The sequence below is a fragment of the Scardinius erythrophthalmus genome (assembly GCF_964197995.2).
Source record: "Scardinius erythrophthalmus genome assembly, chromosome: 6".
In the NCBI taxonomy this organism is placed as follows: Eukaryota; Metazoa; Chordata; class Actinopteri; order Cypriniformes; family Leuciscidae; genus Scardinius; species Scardinius erythrophthalmus.
The window spans coordinates 2,824,876-2,842,407 of record NC_138226.1 but is presented as its reverse complement, the minus strand read 5'-3'; the positions used below and the strand labels follow the sequence as shown (position 1 = coordinate 2,842,407).

The window sequence follows — 17,532 nt, the reverse complement described above, 5'->3', positions numbered from 1 at the left end:
CATGATAATGACAACATGGTGAATGTAGTATACGTCCAAATTATATTCATACTACACACATTCTTACTATATAGAATGTACTTTTTAAGTGGTTGTGAAGTAATTACTTATTCAAAAACACATACCGAGTGAAACGATCTTTAAAGCCCCCCTGTAGTCAATCATTTTATCTCTTAAAACTCATGTTTGAGCACCAAAATTACATTTAAATTTAAATAAAAAAAAGAAAAGGAAAAAAAAACATTTTTTAAAATATATTGAATGTAACTCGACACCCTTGCCTCATTTAGTATACTCGGTTCTCACTCACTCACTCAAGAGATCCACTGGTTGACGATCACACGTTGATCTGATTGGTTACAAGGTAGTTTGTGACGTCAGAAACACCAGCGATTTCAAAGCGTGTTTTTGAGACTGTCTTTGGTTCACTGCAGTTTTAAGGAGGAAATACTCAGCAATGCTGTCGACTTATGAATTTACACATGCTTTGTCTTAAAGCACATTAAAAACACCACATAGACACATAAACTACATTAAAAGCTGGATTTACACCACAGGGGGACTTTAAATTATTTTCAAGATCTGTGGTGAATTATCCATTGTGGCTTTCAGTATGGCTATAAAACAAGTGAAATTTAAAACCGATATTTCCCACTGGAATACTAAAGCATAATATATAAATAACTGTATTAAAACAAATGTTTCTGTAAAGCATCTAATGTTTATTAACTTGAGTAGAAATGGGTTGTGGACATGAATTGGTGTCTTGCGTGTAATAAAAGGCTGAAATATCCAGCTTCAGTTTTGTAATTGGATGCATTTCATTAGGAAGAATCTGATGATTCATCATCTCTCCCACTGTGGGAATAACAGTGATCTTCAATGGTTGCACGAGTATTTTTCCTCATGTTAGCATTCCTCCATGTGTGTGTGTGTGTGTCTGCGGCAGATATCTGGTGAGGCAGCCGTACATTGATGGGGGCAGAGTCGGGGTTTTTGGCAAGGTGAGGTTTCATTACAGGATTCATTCACACAAAAATTAACATTTCCTCATCCTCATGTCATTCAAACCTGTAAAACTTTGTTCTTTTGTCGAAAACAAAAGATATTTTCAAAGGGGTGGTTGAATATGATATCACTTTTCTAACTTTAGTTAGTGTGTAATGTTGCTGTTTGATCATAAACAACATCTGCAAAGTTACAACGCTCAAAGTTCAAAGCAAAGGGAGATATTTGCTTTTAAAGAAATCGCTTTTTAAGGACTACAACAAACGGCTGGTAGAGACTACACCACATTCCTCCCGGGTTAGTGACATCACAAACCCTAAAATTTACATAAACCCCGCCCCCTGAACACGATTTATAGATTATCAAGACAGAATATGCTAATCAATGACTAGAAGATAACTACACATCAGCTTCATAAACTCATCAACTAACCATTCTGAAATGTCCTGTTGCTTCTACATTTACACTTCTTCTTAACTCTCTCCATCATTGTCTGACTTCAGTTTGAACATAAAAGGCTAAAAGTTTTTGAAATGTTCAGTGCATGTGTGTGTGAGGTAAAAGGACACGAGCTCTTGAAGCTCCGCCCCCTGTGCCGGGAGCAGCAGCTCATTTGCATTTAAAGGAACAGACACAAACGGTGTGTTTTTGCTCACCCTCAAAAAGTGACAATTTTAACATGATATATAAAAAATATCTGTGGGGTATTTTGAGCTAAAACTTCACACACACTCTGGGGACATCAGAGACTTATTTTATATCTTGTGAAAAGACATTATACCACCCCTTTAAGACCATTTCTGTCACATGATGGATTTTAGGCTCCTTGCTATTGTTGCCTTTGGTTTGTTTAGTTGGGGATAAAGACACTTAATATTCACTATTCAGTAATGTCTTTAATTCTGTTATTTTCCTGTTCATTCCTGCTTTAAAACAATCTGTATAGAAATAAATGTGACTTGACTTGAACAATGGAAACCGAACACCACTGACTTTCATTGTATGAGCAAAAAAAACCTGCTCAAAATGTCTTCTTTTGTGTTCAGCAGATGAAAAGTTTGGAACGACATGAGGGAGAGTAAATGATGACAGAATTATAATTTACGGTGTGAATTATTTCTTCACCTGTGTGACGTAGGGTTTACACTCCGCAGGCTTAAATAAATTTACCAAAAAAAAAGCACAGAAAGTTAAACATCAGTTTCTTTAAATAGACGGCATCTCTATCGGATAAAAATACCTGTACTATAATTAAAGTTTCAGTCTACTACAGATATAGAAACAGGCTCTACAAGATCAAAACCTATAGTGTTTTTGTACATTTCAAAGTGTGTGAGTTGATCTGAGACGTCATAATGAAGCGTGTGTGTGTGCAGGTGTACGGTGGGTTTCTGAGCTCGCTTCTGCTGCTCTCTCACAGTTCTGCTCTCCGCTGCGGTGCTGCCATCACTCCAGTGTTCGACTGGCAGCTCTACGGTACGTGACACACACACACACACACACACACACACACACACGCACAGCACTCACGCACACACATACACACACACTCACTAGTGTAACCCTTCTGTGTTTCCACACAGCTTCCGCCTTCACAGAGAGATACTTCGGCTTCCCCATACAAAATGAGCTAAAATACAAGGTAAGATGTTGTTGCTACTGTAAGATTTGAGACATAAAGGTGTGTGACATTTAGTGTTGGGGAAACTTACTTTTAAAAGTAATGAATTACTTTGGCTTCAGAAGTTGTATTTGTCTGGCGCGCTGAACGCTGATTTGAATGGAATCAGTGAATGCGGTGCAGTGTGAACGAGAGGCTCAGCTCTCTGCGGTTGATCGGGTTCGACATCACAGAACACTGTTGCTGTGTCCTTCAGATCTCCAGCCTCCTGCAGAACGGCACGCGCTCCGAGGAGTTACGCTTCCTGATCCTACACGGGACGGCGGATGGTGAGCCCATGAAAGAAAACACATAATAGCCTACAAATAAATGAGATGGTAAAAGACGTTCTGGGTCTAATAGTAGTTATGGTGAAGTAATCTATTTGAACGATTTAAAGCGTCTCATTGGAATTTGCACTCGTATTCTGTGAACTGTAAGGCCCGCCTTCTTTGATTTGATTGGCCGTTTCAATCACTTTGACTTTGATGTCTCAGTTAGACCACTGAGGCAGAGCAGCCTGAAAATGTTACTTTTAAAACTTTTGGTCATCCTAATATCAAACAGAGCGGTGCGTAATGGAGTGCAGCAGAGAATCATGAACAACAAAAATGGGGGGGGGGGGGGTAATATGCCATAATTTGGCCATTTCTAATGAATTGGAGGGTTATTGCCCTGCATAATACACTCAGACAGAACGGCTGCATCGTCCCATGACTTCTTCTTTCTCTCCTATTAGCGAACGTTCATTTTCAACAAACTGCAGAACTAGTGAAGCTGCTGTCTGTGATCAATGTAAACTACAGGTTACAGGTGAGTCCTTCACACTGACAAGCACCCGCACTCCCTCAACCCTGTGGCCTCACGCCCTCTGACCTTATGCCCTCGACCCTGTGACCTCTCGCCCTCTGACCTCACGCTCTTGACCCTGTGACCTCACGCCCTCTGACCTCACGCTCTCGACCCTGTGACCTCACACCCTCTGAACTCACACTCTCGAACCCCCCGACCTCACGCCCCCTAACCTCACGCTCTCGACCCTGTGACTTCACACCCTCAACCATCCGACCTCACGCCCTCTGACCTCACACTCTTGACCCCCCCGACCTCACGCCCTTTGACCTCACACTCTTGACCCTGTGATCTCACGCCCTCTGACCTCACGCTCTCGACCCTGTGATCTCACGCCCTCTGACCTCACGCTCTCAACCCTGTGACCTCACGCCCTCTGACCTCACGCTCTCAACCCTGTGACCTTACACTATCGACCATTTGACCTCACGCCCTCAATCCTCCAACTTCACCACGCCCTCTGACCTCACGCTCTCGACCCTACGCTATTGACCTTTTGACCTCACACTCTCGGCTCGCCAACCTTACGCTATTGATCCTTTGACCACGCCCTCTGACCTCACACTCTCAACCCTGTGACCTTACGCTATCGACCCTTTGACCTCATGCCTCCTGACCTCACACTCTTGACCCTGTGACCTCCCACCCTCTGACCTCACGCTCTCAACCCTGTGACCTCACCCCCTTGACCCTCTGACCTCACCACGCCCTCTGACCTAACTCTCTCGACCCTACGCTATTGACCCTTTGACCTCACGCCCTGTGACCTAACTCTCTCGACCCTACGCTATTGACCCTTTGACCTCACGCCCTTGACCCTCTGACCTCACCACGCCCTTGACTATCTGATCCTTCGAGGATACAGCCTCTGAATTGGGACACAGCTTATGACTTGCACTGTGCACTCGTCCCTTTGCCCTCTCACCTCTGTGCAGATCTTCCCTGATGAGGGTCATGACGTCATCAGCAGACGCTACATGCTGAACTCGCTCATCTCCTTCTTCAGAGAGTGCTTCCATGACAACGCACCTGTTCCCACAGAAACCAGTGACCTCGACGATGACGACTAGCATCAGTTGCTCCAGGCAGAATCCTCTTGGCGACCAGCTCTCTCATCTTTTAAGACGATCTGATCTAAAGGCAGAGACAGAGAGAGACGTTGAGTCCGAGGACACTCACACTACTTGTTCAGTTTATTTTTCATCATTTGTCCACACTACTATAGCATTAAATCTGTATTTAGCAGCAGTGTGACTGATGTTGAGTGCTGTCACTCTTCACAGGCTGAAAGAAACATTGTTCTGTCTCACTGTCATCAGTTATTATGGGCTGTACTGGTCTATAGATTACGTTCAGAGAAGTACACAATATAAAATCTAATATCTAACGTGTGTGTTTTCAACACTCTGGGCTCCCATTGAGTCACTGATCCTCTGGTTTTCTGGGCTCTTTCTGAAGGCCTAATTCTGTTTCATCAGCCATCCTTTCATGTGCAGAATAATAATAATAATTATGTGAACATCAGATCAGATGCTGTGATGCATAAAGCGCATGTCATCTGCATTCACTGATACACAGTTTGACACGTGCGTCAGTTTGCTGTTTGTTAAAGGGAGCATGAGAAACCTGTACTACTGCAGTCTGACATTAAGAGTATTAAATGCCACAATCACTATAACAACTCAGTGGTTCTCAATTTATTTTAACAATATTGCAATATTAGCAATTATATATATATAAGTGGTGGGGAAAAAAATATCTTCTGCTTTTTCTACCATTTTAATACAAATTATTGTGTCAAAATGCTTATAAGACCTGAAGAAATAAAATGAATACTATATGTCCATGTCAGAATAGATTTGTTTTTTATCAAACAGCCTGGATGCATTCAGAAATAATAAGACCAGCAAATCTGCAAGTGTAAAACACTTTAGACATGTTTTTCAGTAAATTAGTTCATGAATAAAGAATAATATTTAACCATAAATAAATGATAATCATAATTATCATAAGCATAACTACATTTAGATATGTAGCAATATATCACTCAACTCATAGGTAGAAACTGGTAGGAATATACCTAATATTAAAAAATAAACTAATAAGAGGGTCTTGAATTCAATTCTGAAAGATACGGGCAGCCAGTGAAGGGATGTGAGTGTTTGAGTAATGTGATTTCTTATTTTAAATTGAGCATTCGTGCAGCCGCATTCTGAACGCTTTGTAAGTGTTTAATAGAGCTCTTTGGTAACCCAGCAAAAACACTATTGCATAAGTCAAGTAACAAATGCATGAACAAGTTTCTCCTGGTCAGAAGGGGAGAGAATATCAGTACTTTGGAGATGTTTCTGAGGTCATAATATGCTGTTTTAGTGACTTTGCTAATATGTTTTTTTTTTTTAAGCTGAGGTCACTGTCAAACATGAATCCTACGTTTTTTACCTGATTGCCAGCTTTAAGTGATAGAGAGTCAATATTGTATTCCCTCTATGCAGTCCAGCAGAGTGGAAACTGGATTGTGGGAATCTGGTGCAAGCGTTAGAGTTATATCTGCATGGTGAAAGTAAGTATTGTACTAATTAATTACACCAGCTAAAGGAAGCATGTATAAGTTAAATAATAGAGGGCCCAAAATTGAGCCTTGAGGAACACCACAGGATATGACGCCAAAAGGTGTCAGTACTCAGTGCAATGCAGTATTCCCTGCTACTTAAAGGGCTGGTATAATGCCCTTTCACAAGATGTAAAATAAGTCTCTGATGTCCCCAGAGTGTGTATGTGAAGTTTTAGCTCAAAATGCCCCACAGATATTTTTATATAGCATGTTAAAAGTGTCAATTTTTGAGGGTGAGCAAAAACGCACCGTTTGTGTCTGTCCCTTTAAATGCAAATGAGCTGCTGCTCCAGGCGCAGGGGGCGGAGCTTCAACAGCTTGCACTCACACAGACATGCACTGAAAATTTCAAAAACTTTTAGCCTTTTATGTTCAAACCGGAGTCAGACAATGATGGAGAGACTCAAGAAGAAGTGACAACATGTAGAAGCAACAGGACATTTCTGAATGGTTAGTTGATGAATTTATGAAGCTGATGTGTAGTTATCTTCTAGTCATTGATTAGCATATTCTGTGTTTGCAAATCGTGTTCCGGGGGCGGGGTTTATGTAAATTCTAGGGTTTGTGATGTCACTAACCCGGGAGGAATGTGGTGTAGTCTCTACCAGCCATTTGTTGTAGTCCTTAAAAAGTGATTTCTTTAAAAGCAAATATCTCCCTTTGCTTTGAACTTTGAGCGTTGTAACTTTGCAGATGTTGTTTATGCTCAAACAGCAACATTACACACTAACTAAAGTTAGAAAAGTCAAATCATAATCAACCACCCCTTTAAGTAGGATCTGAACCAGTCTAATACAGGACCTGATAAACCGACCCAGTTGAATGTTCATTGGAACTAAGATTTAGAGAAACACAGACTCATTGAACTATGCTGATAACGATGGACCTTGTGACCATATTAGCTAACAATGCTTTGGGAAACGCACCCCAGGAAGATCGCTCCTGGGAAGGTCTCATAAACACAGTTGTAGCAACCAGAGAAAAACTACCAGGGTTCAACTAAAGAAAACACTGATCACCATAATGACGACTTTAAAAGACACTCAATAATACATATCAACATCAGTTCATTCTCAATAAGAACTTTTGTTGATGTATGACAGAAATAAAGTCAAACTGGTTTGTAATAAGTGAAGATGGTAATTCTGTTTTTGGAGGTTTAATCATCCTCTGCTGATAACTTTGATTTCATAGCCTGTGGCTGGAAGTTATTATTTTTCTCCTGTACCCTCAGTGTTTCTGCTTGTTAACAGGTTTGTTAAGGCTGAGATTACTCTATGGAATGTATACAGATTTTGTGGCTCAGATAAGGTACAATCATGGTTTATTTGCCTTGCTCTTGGCTGACATGTGGCATTGCTGTGGTCTGATTGTGGTCTAGATCTGGAAAACAAGAGCAGAGCGTAGCCCACATACCACATCTTTTCATGTGGTGTGTGTTACTTTTCAGATTTAAATTAGATGACTAACTTGTAAGACTAGTCTAAGCAGTTTATGCAAGTGGCCACATATCAGAATAATAACAGAATGAAGAATGATTGTATTACAATATATAGGAGCATTCATAAAAATCAATGATTTAATAAAACAGGAATTATTAAATAAAAAAATCCTAATGCTAGTGAGTCATAGCATATCCAAATGAATTCATAATGATTTTTTTTTCAAAAAATTGAATATATGCTATAATTTACATGATTCATTCAATTAGACCTATACTTCATTTACCGTTAGTAAACTTCGATTCCCACAGCCACTGGCTCCAGAAGTCGTCATTGACATCACATGGAAATTCAGCGATCCTGTCATATGAAAATGAACTTTGACATGCCAAATTAATCTGCAATTTTCAGTGATGTTCAATAGTGCTCTCTTTACCCGTGTCCGCTGGTAACTCGGAGCTGGTGATGCAGGACTGGGTTCCTGATCCAACAATATCCTGTCAACTATATTAAAAAAGTGCTAAAACATCTGAAACACTTTCAAACACAAGTCTGTCTTGCCATAGTGAAGATCAGATCACCTTTGAGGAGCAGTTTACAGTAGTGGCCAAAAGTGATGTACAGCCTAGGGAAAATCTTCACCCTTCATTACAATATTATTCAAACTTTGTTAAAGATTTTATAAGCATATTGCGTAGTTGTGCTTGGAGTCGATTGACTTATTAGTGATAATAACACAATGAAACATGTCAAATTGTGCTTACATCATTTTTGGTCAGGCTATCATACAAAGAAATTATGAACACGTACAAAAACAAGAGAGAACCAACGACTATATATATATATATATATATATATATATATAAAACGAATTATTTTTGTAGTCATTGTATGCTTTTTCCTGTCAGCTTTTTGCATAGTAAAATAAAACCTGTTTTTCAAATTTTGCCAAATAATTTGGTCAGATAAATACCTTAACCAAGTTAGTGTTTTAAGTGTTTTGTTCATCCATCAAATTTAAAATAAACAAATATTTTCCTCATATTTTGATGGTTTAATTGACATTTTAGGGTTGTTTAAAACAAATATCACTTTTGGCCATTATTAGATGTGGAATTAATGAATATTTTCTCATAATTGTAATGACTTTGGTTCAGTCTGCAGGAACAAGAATGGCACAGAGAGTGATAGTACCGGTAAGTACAATCAAAATTGAATTATGTTGGATTTGGACTAGTTGTTTATTTATAGACATGACTAGAGTACAATAACAATCAACCCGACCCGACCCCCCCACCCCACACACACACACACACCACCAGTAAAACTAAACAGTCAGCGATACAAAAGCCCTCCAAAGACAAATAATCTGATCCAAGACTGTCCGTTCTTCAAATGTATGTTCTTACTCTTCTGTACAACACAGTCGCATCCATCCCAGAATGCACTGCACGTGTGCTGATCTTCACGCAGATCCTCAAGCTTTCGACAGGTGCATTTACGGTTCTTCTCAGCGAGTGCTCGTCACGGATGGTGAGAAATGAAATCGAATGCAGAAGGTGAAAACGTACTGAGACACAAAAGTGGCAAAAGAAGTGAAGCAAAGCAAAAGGACCATGCAATGGCTGACTTGCTGTGCTGTGATTGGCCAACGCATCGGCCAATTGGAGATCATAGTGATTCATGATATGTGAAACATTCTAATCCATTTCCAGCGATAATGATCCATTGGCCAGGAACATAGAAACTCTATCTCTCTCGCTCTCTCTCTCTTTCACTCTCACACACACACACACACACACACACACACACACACACACACACACACACACACACACACACACACACACACACACACACACACACACACACACACAGCTTTAATACATACATCATCCAAACTGTTACACACATGCATATATACATGTTCAAACACACACACACACACACACACACTCCTGGCTCTCGCTGTTTACTTGAGCGTTCTGCTCTGGATGTTTGTCTCAACGTCCAGTGTGTTTCACTGTCCCGAGTGTTTGTGTGTGTATCGTGGTGTGTGTCAGTGTGTGTTTGTGTGCTGAGTGTCATCTTCACTCTACTCTTCCTCTTCCTCCTCCTCCTCGCTGATGGGAAGCCCATCGTCCTGCATGCAGGATCTGAAGTAGCTGGTCAGTGTCGAGGCCACGTGTCTCCGGCTGCTCTTAGACAGGAAATGACCCTCGTCTGGATAAATCTGAAGAACAACCGTGCAGAAAACCATCAAGAATCTAGACTATCATCAATGGACAGACACACACAGATGCTGACATGGGTTTTTTCAGTACCTGCAGTGTGTAATTGGCTCCCACCTTCACCAGGTTCTTTATGAGCTCGGCTGTGTGCTGGAAATTAATGTTCGCTGGAGGAAAAAACAACAACATTTCAAGAATGGCTCAATGGCAGAGCATTGCAATCAAACGATACGCGACGATTGCGAATACCAAGTAGTGTTCAAAGGTGATGTCAGGTCTAGGAAAATTTACATCTTCAGCCTTTATTAAATTACAATCAAAATTTGTTAAAGATTCGATTGTTTTATGTGATTATGCAATGAAACATGCCAAATTGTGCTCATAAAATTCCTCCCTTCCTAATATTTTGATCCCTCATCCTCTCCTCAAGTCATTTTGACCCAAAATTCGTGTCCTTCAAATTTTTTAAAATTGAGTGTTCATCAGAGTGAGACTTGGGAGATTTGTCGCACTTCAACTTGGAATACACACAATTTTTTTTACTGGATTCAAGGAGTTTATGTGATTGTAATTAAAATAGTAACAAATCCTTCCCTCGTGGGTCATTTTGAATGAAAAATGGGGGATATTTTTTTTGTTATTTGTCAAAAATAACAAAAAAATCTGATACAATCCAGACTATAGAACATCCCCAATGCAGAACACACTCACATGCATACACACACACACTCACACAACAAGGAATTCCCATTAAAATGAATGGAAGGGGGGGTTATATAACGGTTACAATGTTTTTAAATTTTTCAAATAAGATCAATCAGTCACAAACAATGCAACTAACAGTAACAATAAAACAAAAAAATTACCAAAAAATGATTTTAAATATACACCTGAATCCATACTGAAAAGAAAAACGTAAGAAAACGGACTTTGGGAACCAGGGGAACGGTTAATTTGCTCCATATATCGGCCATCTAGTGGCAAGAGTCATGGAATATCATGTTATAATATTTTTTTTCCACAAGAGGTCGGCAGAGACACGCAGTGTGAGAGTTTTTGAGCCAGTTTAACAAGTTTTTGCTTGTAATGGAGAGTTATTTTGTAAAAGAATGTGAAGAATGTGCTTATTTATATTAAAATTATTGATTAAATCTAGTAATTTAGAGGTAAAATAAAATAAAAAATAAAAAATCTCCCAAAAATTGCATTAAAAATATATATAAATTAAATTATATAAGCTTTCTGGACACATTTTTTTTATAAGTATAATTTTAGGGCTTCGGGTCATTTTGACCCGCGAGAGAAGGATTAGTTACAGGTCCAGGAGGAGAGGATGAGGGAAACGACTGTAGAAAGGGAATATCTGTATGGAATTATTCAGGCCAGTGGTTATTAATTTATTCACAGAGCATGTATGTGAATAGTGTAGATTGTAAGCTGTGACACACACTGACCGTCAGCAGTCGCATGCAGCAACATGAGCGTTTGGTCTCTGAAACCCTGTGGATTCTGCAGCACACTGGAGAACTGGAGAAACACACCTGTGTCTGTCACTGCATTCACTACAACACAGTCTGAGTTCAACAACATCTAATCAGCACTTACCTGATATCTGCTGTCGTCCTGAAGAGGAAAACCCAGATAGCGTTCAGAGAAGGCCGAGGCTGAGAGAGAGAGAGAGAGAGAGAGAGAGAGAGAGGGAGAGAGAGAGAGAGACATCAGTTTCACTCACAGAACAGAAAACCATGATGATCTCTGGTCTGAAGTGTTCAGGGGTCTCCAAACTTTTTTCATTTGAGAGCTACTTTTTAAAAATGAAAAAGTGGCCGAGAGCTACTCATGTAATACAATACTAAATCTCTTAAATAATGTCTCATAACTCTCATATTAACAACTATCCAAACTGTTTTAGACTGTTTTAGAAACATTACACTAAAAAAAGTAAAAAAGCACATTCACGTCACAATTACTTACCATACAAATTCCAATCTGTCACGGGCGACATGGCCGCTGCACATTTAAACAAGTTCTCAGTGGATTTAATCAGAAGAAGTGCGATATATCCTCCATAATCCTGCGGAAACACAAGTATGTGTGTGAAGAAAGATCAGTGATTTTCAACCATTACCGAAGCCGTGTGTGACACTTAAACTGCGACTTACCCGACCAAACACACCAATTCTGGTTCGATCAATGTACGGAAATTTCAACAGGTACCTGGAACAAAAGCATGATTTCGTCAGCAGTGTGTGTGCCGTGTTAGATCACACAAACACAAGGTGCATGAGGAAGAGTAAATGAGGACAGAAGAGGGTCATTATTGGCTAAATGATAGAAGAAACAGGGTTCGTACAGATACTGTAAAATGAAATTCCAGGACTTTCAAGGACTTTAAGCTTTACTCTTTTTTTTTTTTAAAGCTTTTTTAAGGACTACAATCTGTGATCTCACTTATCAAACAATATCATTATTATCTTTCAAATTCTAAAAAAGGTAAATAGATTAGCACAAATAAACCAAAATGGTACAAATAAAGTGCAGCACATGAAATGACTGTGGTAACTTTATACTATGTCAAAGATATCAATTTTCTCTCTCAAACTGATTTTTTTCCCCATTAATATACAATTTTCCTGAAGAATGAAAGATGTATCATATGATTGTATTTATATAGCCATGAGAAATTGCTCTATATCTATATCAGATGGGCTGAAGCTTTAATTTTGTGTGAAAAGATTGAAAATAACTACTTTCACATTTGTCTTTCAATAATTCAAGCACTTTTCAAGTACCTTTTAAAAAATTTAGGTCTTCAATTTAGAAAAGTCAAATTCAAGCCCTTTAAAGGGGTCATCGAATGCCTGTTTTCCACAAGTTGGTATGATTCTTTAGGGTCTTCGTGTAAAGTTTGTAACACACTGTAGTTAAAATTCCTCAATGGTTGTGTAAAACAACACCCTTTACCTCCTCAAAAACATCTCTGTTCACAGCGACCCGTTTTGGTGCATGTCTCTTTAAATGATAATGAGCAACCGCTCACTTTATCACTCAGAAAGTGATGACTTGGCGGACAGTATACAAATGGCTGAGGGCAGAAATATGCTAATACGGGAAATATGCTAATACGGCTTGATTATTGAGAGTGTTTAGGCTTTTTGAGGATAAAAAAAAAAGGAGTGAATGGATTTTTTTTATTGTATGGTGGTTGTGTGGAAATACACATTTATATGCAAACCACATTTATATTTTGCATCCGATGACCCTTTAAGCACCTTGTACGAACCCTGAAGAAAACAGCAGGTAAACGTTCTTACTCAACAGCAGCCAGCTGATCCTGCAGTTCAACGGCTCCCAGGCGCTTGTGCACGTCCTGTAAAACCTTCTGACCCTGGAAACCGCTTCCCCGGCCATCCAGACGAGCTACGATGACATTGTCCGAACTGACCAGCACAGAGTCCCAGTCCACTGCGTACTGGTCGTTCACCTGCTGTCCACCGGGGGCAGCATCACTGACGCACAAACAAAACACACCAACATTTCAATCTGAAACAACACGCATCTCCTGTCTCCGGTCGTGTGTTTACAGCGCCTTTGGAATTCAACAGAATGTGATGTTTTCACAGACAAAGAGTCGTTTAATTCTCCACCGCTGCTTGAACGTCACATCACAGGGCTTTAGGAGAGAAGTAAAGGCAGAGACACAACTACTCACTTCAAACTCCTCCATAAACCCAGGAGAATAGCAGATCTAACAGTACCGTGTGAACAAAGCCGCTACTTGATATGCCGGATCCATTGTAAGTATTTGTGCAAGTAGTCCATCGGGACTGAAATGAACATTTGTCCACAAAACCAAGGCATCATGGGAAGTTTCAAAGACCTCTTTTTGCATCATTGCTTTACAGTTCTGCACTGCAAAAAAAAAAAAAATGTCTTTTTTTCCCAGTACAAATATCAAAACATTCTTAAAGTCCCCCTATTAATGAATTAATGATCAGTTTATCTAATTGCATAGTATCCTATAATAACTTAAGATAGCCTACTAGTAATGTTCGCAAATGAATGTTTTACCTTAAACTTGATGCAAACAGCTGTTCTCCAGAAGCCCCAGACTGTGTGATTTTTGTAAAAATCATGTCAGATTTTCAAACGCTTGTAATATCACTTTTTTATTAATATTTTTGCTCTGTTGTGCGGATTTAGGGGGATATATTGCATTTTTATTTGGGAAATTAGTAATCATATTTGTTTAAAATACTAACATTTTATGTAAAGTTCACATAAAAGAAGATCTACATTTCTCAGTTTCATTCAGGGCAAAAACGTGAAAGGTTCCATAGTTTAGTGAAATATTGCTGCCATCTACTGGAAAACAAACACTTCTGCTAGTGCGCATTGGATAGTTTGTGCATGAATGGCTAGATGTAAAGCTCTTGCTATTTGTGTTCATGTTGTAATGTGGCTTTGGTGCTATTTTGTATAGTTTAACCATTATCAGCCTTATTTTTTGATAATATCATAAATACGATGACGGGTGGATGGGCTGTGATGCCAGGGGCACCAGGTAAGATCTTGCCAAGGGCAGAAAATTGGTTTCCCCACCCACACACACACACACCCACACCACCACACACACACACACACACACACACACACACACACACACAAACACTTTCTTGTACATCTATCTTTATGAGGACATTCATTGACACAATGCAATCTCTAGCCGCTTACCCTAACCTTACCCATCACAACTAAGTGCCTAACCCGACCCCTGACCCTAAACCGACCCTTAACCTCATTATAACCTTATCCCTAAAACCAAGTCTTGACCCTCAAACACTTTAAAGGCTCTCAGAGAGTGAGGACCGGCCAAAATGTCCTCACTTTACTCTCTCTATCCTCACTCCAGTTTGAGTCTAAAACTCAAACTGGTCCTCAACAAAGATAGTTGTACAAGTACACACACACACACGCACACACGCACACACGCACGCGCACACACACACACACACACACACACACACACACACACACACACACACACACACACACACACACACACACACACACACACACACACACACACACACACACACACACACACACACAGATCTGCTTACATCATCAGCAGAAGAGCGTAACTGCGGGACTCAGAGAAGTCGGGTGGATAGGAGATCTTCAGCGGCAACTCTGCAAACACACACGAGGAACAGTTCAGAGCTGCGTATGACGATCTATCGAGTTCAATAGTGGCCAAAAGTGAGGCTCAGCCTTATTATTTATTCAATTATTCAAAATATAAAGATTTTATAATCATATTGCATAGTTTTGCTTAGAGTCGATTGTTTTATTAGTGATAATAACGTAATGAAACATGACAAATTGTGCTGACATCGTTTTTATCCAGGCTGTCATACAAAGAATGAACGTAAAAACGAGAGAACCAACAAAATATTAATAACTGATTATGTTGTAGTCAGTGTTTTGTTTTTCTGTGCATTTTTTTTTTTTGCATAGTAATATAAAACCTGTAGCTGTAGTTTTTTTCGCAAAATAATTTTGTCAGATAAATACCTTAACCAAGTTTAGTGTTTTGTTCTCCCCTCATATTTAAGTGGTTTAATCAAACTTGTAGGTCATTAACAACGTCACTTTTGGCCAAGAGCAAGAAATTGAACTCCAGCAGAACCAAATCAACGCATTACTCTTTCACACTGTTGGCTGAAGCCGCTCTGCGTGTTTATCAGGTAAAGCTGAGCGATACTTTACCGAAGTGGTCGGTCTGGATGCTCCTGTACTCCAACATCTGGATCCGTTTGTAACTGAGAGCAGCTTTGAGCACTGCGTTATTCTCCAGGATGTAATAATCTGACGAGAGATCAACAGTACAAGAGTTATTCAAGCAGAACAGGGCAGACAGCAGGGCTGAGCAGGGCCAGATTATCCATAGACGGGATTGGGTGAGTGCCCTGAGGCACCAGCCAATAGGGGGGCACCCAGGGCCGAATTATCCAATGGCCATTATGGGGCCCAAGCGAGTGGAAGGAAAAAAAATCCTTATTTTTTTTACATTTCCGATAATGGAGCGTATATTTGCACTTAGTGCCTGTGTTTTAGGCAAAAATACGCCCGCCACTAAATATCTACAGTGGCATAGGTCGTGAGGCGCTTGAAAGTTGCTTTTGACGCGTTCGACCCGAGTTCGAATGCGCCTTTTGCCGAACTCGCTCTTCTCCCTTTTCCCAACACATATGAGATGTAAAATTTATAGCCTAACATAAAGGCCAACGAACTAAAATCGAAACCGTGATATGGCTTTTGCCTTTATAAAACAGCACAAGACTTTAATTAAGTGGCCTATATAGTATAGGCTATATATATATATATAGCCTATACTATAGTGCAGGGCTATTCAACTGGCGGCCCGCGGGTCAAATCCGGCCCGCCAATCATCTCCATCCGTGCCGACGGCACCAACCTCCCTCCTCCTCTTTTCCTGGCGGTGCGGCTAATTTAGTTTGATACTTGCTCCGAAACGTTTTACGTGCGAATATTACAGCAGTTATTATATGTGTCCCATATTTCTGTCAACTTAACCAGCGATACCAAACATTCATGAATTAATAATTCTTTTGGTTCGATTCTTTCTAAACGCGCTTGCATAACGGTCTAAAATATTCTGATTCATTCGGACCGCTCTGTCACTGAATCATCTGAAGCGGTTTCTCGGTCAGGACAGTAACAACAGATAGCGCTGTTTTCAGTTGTTTCACTAGTTGTTTCAGCACAGCCCAGCACAGAGTTGCGTTTACTCCCGGTCCCGGACACTAGAATTAAACAGCGTTGCGACAATCAGTGGGAAGCGTTTCAGTTCGACAGACACCTCTGTTACAAACCACAAAGCACTCGATGGTTTAACTAGTATTAAATCGGATGAAACAGCCTCAACATTCCCAACACTGATGAGGAAAGCAGGAGAAACATTGTGTCATCGAGACTTTAAATCCCCTAATCACCCTTACAAACATTTACCAAGAATGTACTGTAGTAATTTACAATGGGTTGGGCGAAAATGTGGAATATTTATATTGAATACTATGTTGTAGTGATTTATATCGCATTAGATTTATTAGGTGGGTAGAGGAATATCTAATACATTTTTGTTATGAAATTATGTCAGTTTCTTTGTAAAGGTGCGTATAGTTTTTAACCTGTGTTTAGGCATTTTTTATACAGTGGGAGTGAGTAGCCTGTGGTTATCAAGTCTGACTGTCAGAATATTTTCATTTAAGCATAACAATTATAAATAAAATAATTATTATTTCTCACCAATAGCTATGAGTTTGTATAATTAATTTAGGAAAATAGTTGTACACAGCTGTAAATTATCAAGTTTTTATTTATTATGGTCTTATATATCTGCATACTGTTGGGTACCACATTTCCAAGTAAATACCATACTTTTTTTAGGTTTACTTTAACTTATTTATTTAAACTTATTTACCCCAAACCAACCCACCTCAACTGTTCGATTTGATATTCTGGCCCTCGAATGAAGCTAGTTGAATAGCCCTGCTATAGTGTAATGTAAAATATACTTTTGAAATATTAATTTTCATTTATACAGTACATTTATAGGCTATATGGATTTTACGTCATAGGAATAATTATATAATCATTATTATATTATTATAATAATTGTTTGGCATCCTAAAACACCAG

General features: G+C 39.5%; 2 protein-coding genes across 3 annotated transcripts in view; one reads left to right on the top strand and one right to left on the bottom strand.

The window, feature by feature from the left end:
* Nucleotides 1-4,590, top strand: part of LOC308692502 (inactive dipeptidyl peptidase 10) — a gene marked incomplete at both ends in the record, with an annotated part of 31,687 nt that extends 27,097 nt beyond the window's left edge. The window contains 6 exons of the mRNA XM_081368554.1: nt 950-1,004; nt 2,385-2,484; nt 2,592-2,650; nt 2,886-2,958; nt 3,408-3,481; nt 4,456-4,590. Coding sequence (XP_081224680.1) covers nt 950-1,004; nt 2,385-2,484; nt 2,592-2,650; nt 2,886-2,958; nt 3,408-3,481; nt 4,456-4,590 — 496 coding nt within the window. The remainder of the gene's footprint in view (nt 1-949; nt 1,005-2,384; nt 2,485-2,591; nt 2,651-2,885; nt 2,959-3,407; nt 3,482-4,455) is intronic.
* Nucleotides 4,591-8,800: 4,210 nt separating this feature from the next.
* The window catches only part of dpp10 (dipeptidyl peptidase like 10), a 69,911-nt gene continuing 61,179 nt past the window's right edge, over nt 8,801-17,532 (bottom strand). For both annotated transcript variants that reach the window (XM_081367523.1, XM_081367524.1), the window contains exons 18-26: nt 15,580-15,678; nt 14,931-15,000; nt 13,122-13,316; nt 11,970-12,024; nt 11,782-11,881; nt 11,413-11,471; nt 11,262-11,334; nt 9,901-9,974; nt 8,801-9,809 (exon numbers count right to left, since the gene is read on the bottom strand). In XM_081367523.1, the coding sequence (XP_081223649.1) occupies nt 9,672-9,809; nt 9,901-9,974; nt 11,262-11,334; nt 11,413-11,471; nt 11,782-11,881; nt 11,970-12,024; nt 13,122-13,316; nt 14,931-15,000; nt 15,580-15,678 (863 nt within the window). In that variant the 3' untranslated portion in view covers nt 8,801-9,671. The remainder of the gene's footprint in view (nt 9,810-9,900; nt 9,975-11,261; nt 11,335-11,412; nt 11,472-11,781; nt 11,882-11,969; nt 12,025-13,121; nt 13,317-14,930; nt 15,001-15,579; nt 15,679-17,532) is intronic.